At 51.6% G+C, this 2,213-nt stretch overlaps 1 protein-coding gene across 1 annotated transcript; it reads left to right on the top strand.

Moving 5' to 3' along the window:
- Positions 1–1,138: 1,138 nt before the first annotated feature.
- On the top strand, positions 1,139–1,799 carry cmlc1 (cardiac myosin light chain-1). Its single transcript, XM_076270151.1, has one exon. The coding sequence runs from the start codon at positions 1,154–1,156 to the stop codon at positions 1,745–1,747; it is 594 nt and encodes a 197-aa protein (XP_076126266.1). The 5' UTR covers positions 1,139–1,153; the 3' UTR covers positions 1,748–1,799.
- The last annotated feature ends 414 nt before the right edge of the window (positions 1,800–2,213 follow it).

Raw genomic sequence — 2,213 nt, 5'->3', positions numbered from 1 at the left:
TAAACAACATTAAACAACGTTAAACAATGTTGTTTAAAACGTTTGTCTTCAGATGCCGTTGCCACTGGTCATCTTAAATGGCTCTGAGAAGTGAAGTGGCCACTAAGTCTCACTTTAGCGACTGCGTCACAGTTATGTGGGGAGCAGGTTGGGGTGCCAGTCCTGAGAATAGCCTCCATCCACTATCTGAACCTTATCAAGTAAACCAGTCAGCCATGCCTCTGAGTAACTAATTAAAGAGCTGTCACAATGCATGTTAGCCAATCAGCGGGAAGCTGTGTTTGTGTGTGAGTGTACCTGTGTGTGTGTGTGTGTGTGTGTGTGTGTTAACTGTGATAAGAATCCTTTGGATTTTTATGTAGTTGGAAAATGCCATCATAGAAAAAAACTGCTCTCAAAGTCATCTTTTGGTACTAAACTCTCAATGGGGCAATGCATGCTGGGTTGGCTTCCTGGTGACCATTTTGAATGAACTTGTGCGCGTGTTGAGCGCTAGATGCCAGACGTATACTTCATATCTCTCTGTGAAGTACCCAGACAACCTCCATACACCTTATGTCCTCCAGTACGACAATACTCTCTCTCTCTCTCACACACACACACACACACACACATACAGATACATGGACGCTTTCTGTGGCAAGACAATGAAGAAAATCTGAAAACAAGAAGGTCAGTTGAGAGGGCGGACTTGATAAAAACCTTCCCTTCCATGAGAGCTCTATGGGAGTGGGCCTGCTGTGTTATCAGTCAGTGGTGGACAGGGCAGCACTGGAATGTGTGTGTGCGTGTTTGTGTTTGTGTGTGTGTGTGTGTGTCTGTGTGTCTGTGTGTGTGTGAGTGTGTGTGTGTGTGTGTGTGTGCAGGAGTGGGCCTGCTGTGTTAGACCGTGAGGAGAGAACCCTGTTACTCTATTTCTGGTTTCTTCCTTTTATAGTGCTGAAGGCCTGCGGGCTGATAAAGCTGATCTCCCTACACACACACACACACACACACACACACACACACACACACACCGGTATAAGAGCGTGGGGATGACTCTCTCCCTCCGTGCAGACATCACTCTCGCTCTCTCTCTCCTTCTGCCCTTCCGTCCGTGTCCTTCCTCTGTTCCCTCGGTTCTCTACGCGGCGTAGTAGCGGTTCTCTACACCATGGCGCCCAAGAAGGTGGAACCCAAGAAGGCCGAGGTCAAGAAGCCGGAGCCCAAGAAGGAAGAGCCGGCGCCGGCCGCCCCAGCGCCCCCACCGGAGCCGCCCAAGCCCGAGCTGGACCTGAAGAGCGTGCCGCTGGACTTCACGCCGGACCAGATCGAGGAGTTCCGCGAGGCGTTCGCGCTGTTCGACGAGACGCCGGCGGGCGAGATGAAGATCACGTACGCGCAGTGCGGCGACGTGATGCGGGCGCTCGGACACAACCCCACCAACGCCGAGGTGCTGACCGTGCTGGGCAAGCCCAAGCCCGAGAAGATGCACGTGGAGCTGCTGGACTTCGAGACCTTCCTGCCCATGCTCCAGCACATCTCCCGCGCCAAGGACCAGGGCAGCTTCGAGGACTTCGTGGAGGGGCTGCGCGTCTTCGACAAGGAGGGCAACGGCACGGTGATGGGCGCCGAGCTACGGCACGTGCTGGCCACCCTCGGGGAGAGGATGACCGAGGACGAGGTGGACCGGCTCATGCAGGGTCAGGAGGACCCCAACGGCTGCATCAACTACACCTCCTTCGTCAAGCATGTCCTCTCCGTCTGAAGCACGTCCTCTCCGTCTGAAGGGCCCAGATGCCAGAGCGGCGACGTCCAGCTGCCTCTGCTGCCCACATGCTGCCCACACGCCAGACGTCATCTCCGCTGCCCACACGCCAGACGTCATCTCCGACCCACAGACTCACGCTGAGGTGACCATGACGCAGCAGAGCATATTGTCCGCACATGCCCTGAAATCAGTTAACTGGAAGAACAACAATCGTAGGCTATTTCTCCTCTGTCATATTTGCAATATAATCAGCAGGATTAAAAAAAAAAGAATTATAATTATGAATTGGATTTTGTAGAAATGAATACAATGTTGAAAAATGTAAATGTTTGTGTGTTTCAACATTAAACACTCATCATACAAGAAATAAATAATGAAACCAGAAAAGATGTGACATAAAGTCTGCCTCAACTCTCAAGAAAAGATGTGATCTCTCTACTCTGAAATGTTCTGAATAAAACTT

Source organism: Alosa pseudoharengus, unplaced genomic scaffold, assembly GCF_046254945.1.
Source record: "Alosa pseudoharengus isolate Yale_2024_CS ecotype anadromous, Long Island Sound unplaced genomic scaffold, YU_APseudo_1.1 YU_APseudo_1.1_scf_6, whole genome shotgun sequence".
In the NCBI taxonomy this organism is placed as follows: domain Eukaryota; kingdom Metazoa; phylum Chordata; class Actinopteri; order Clupeiformes; family Clupeidae; genus Alosa; species Alosa pseudoharengus.
Note: the sequence above shows the minus strand (reverse complement) of the source record. Positions and strands in the feature narration are given on the sequence as shown.

Bases quoted from the DNA above. Each gene is read 5' to 3' on its own strand.
- cmlc1 (XM_076270151.1), top strand. From the start codon at position 1,154: ATGGCGCCCAAGAAGGTGGAACCCAAGAAGGCCGAGGTCAAGAAGCCG.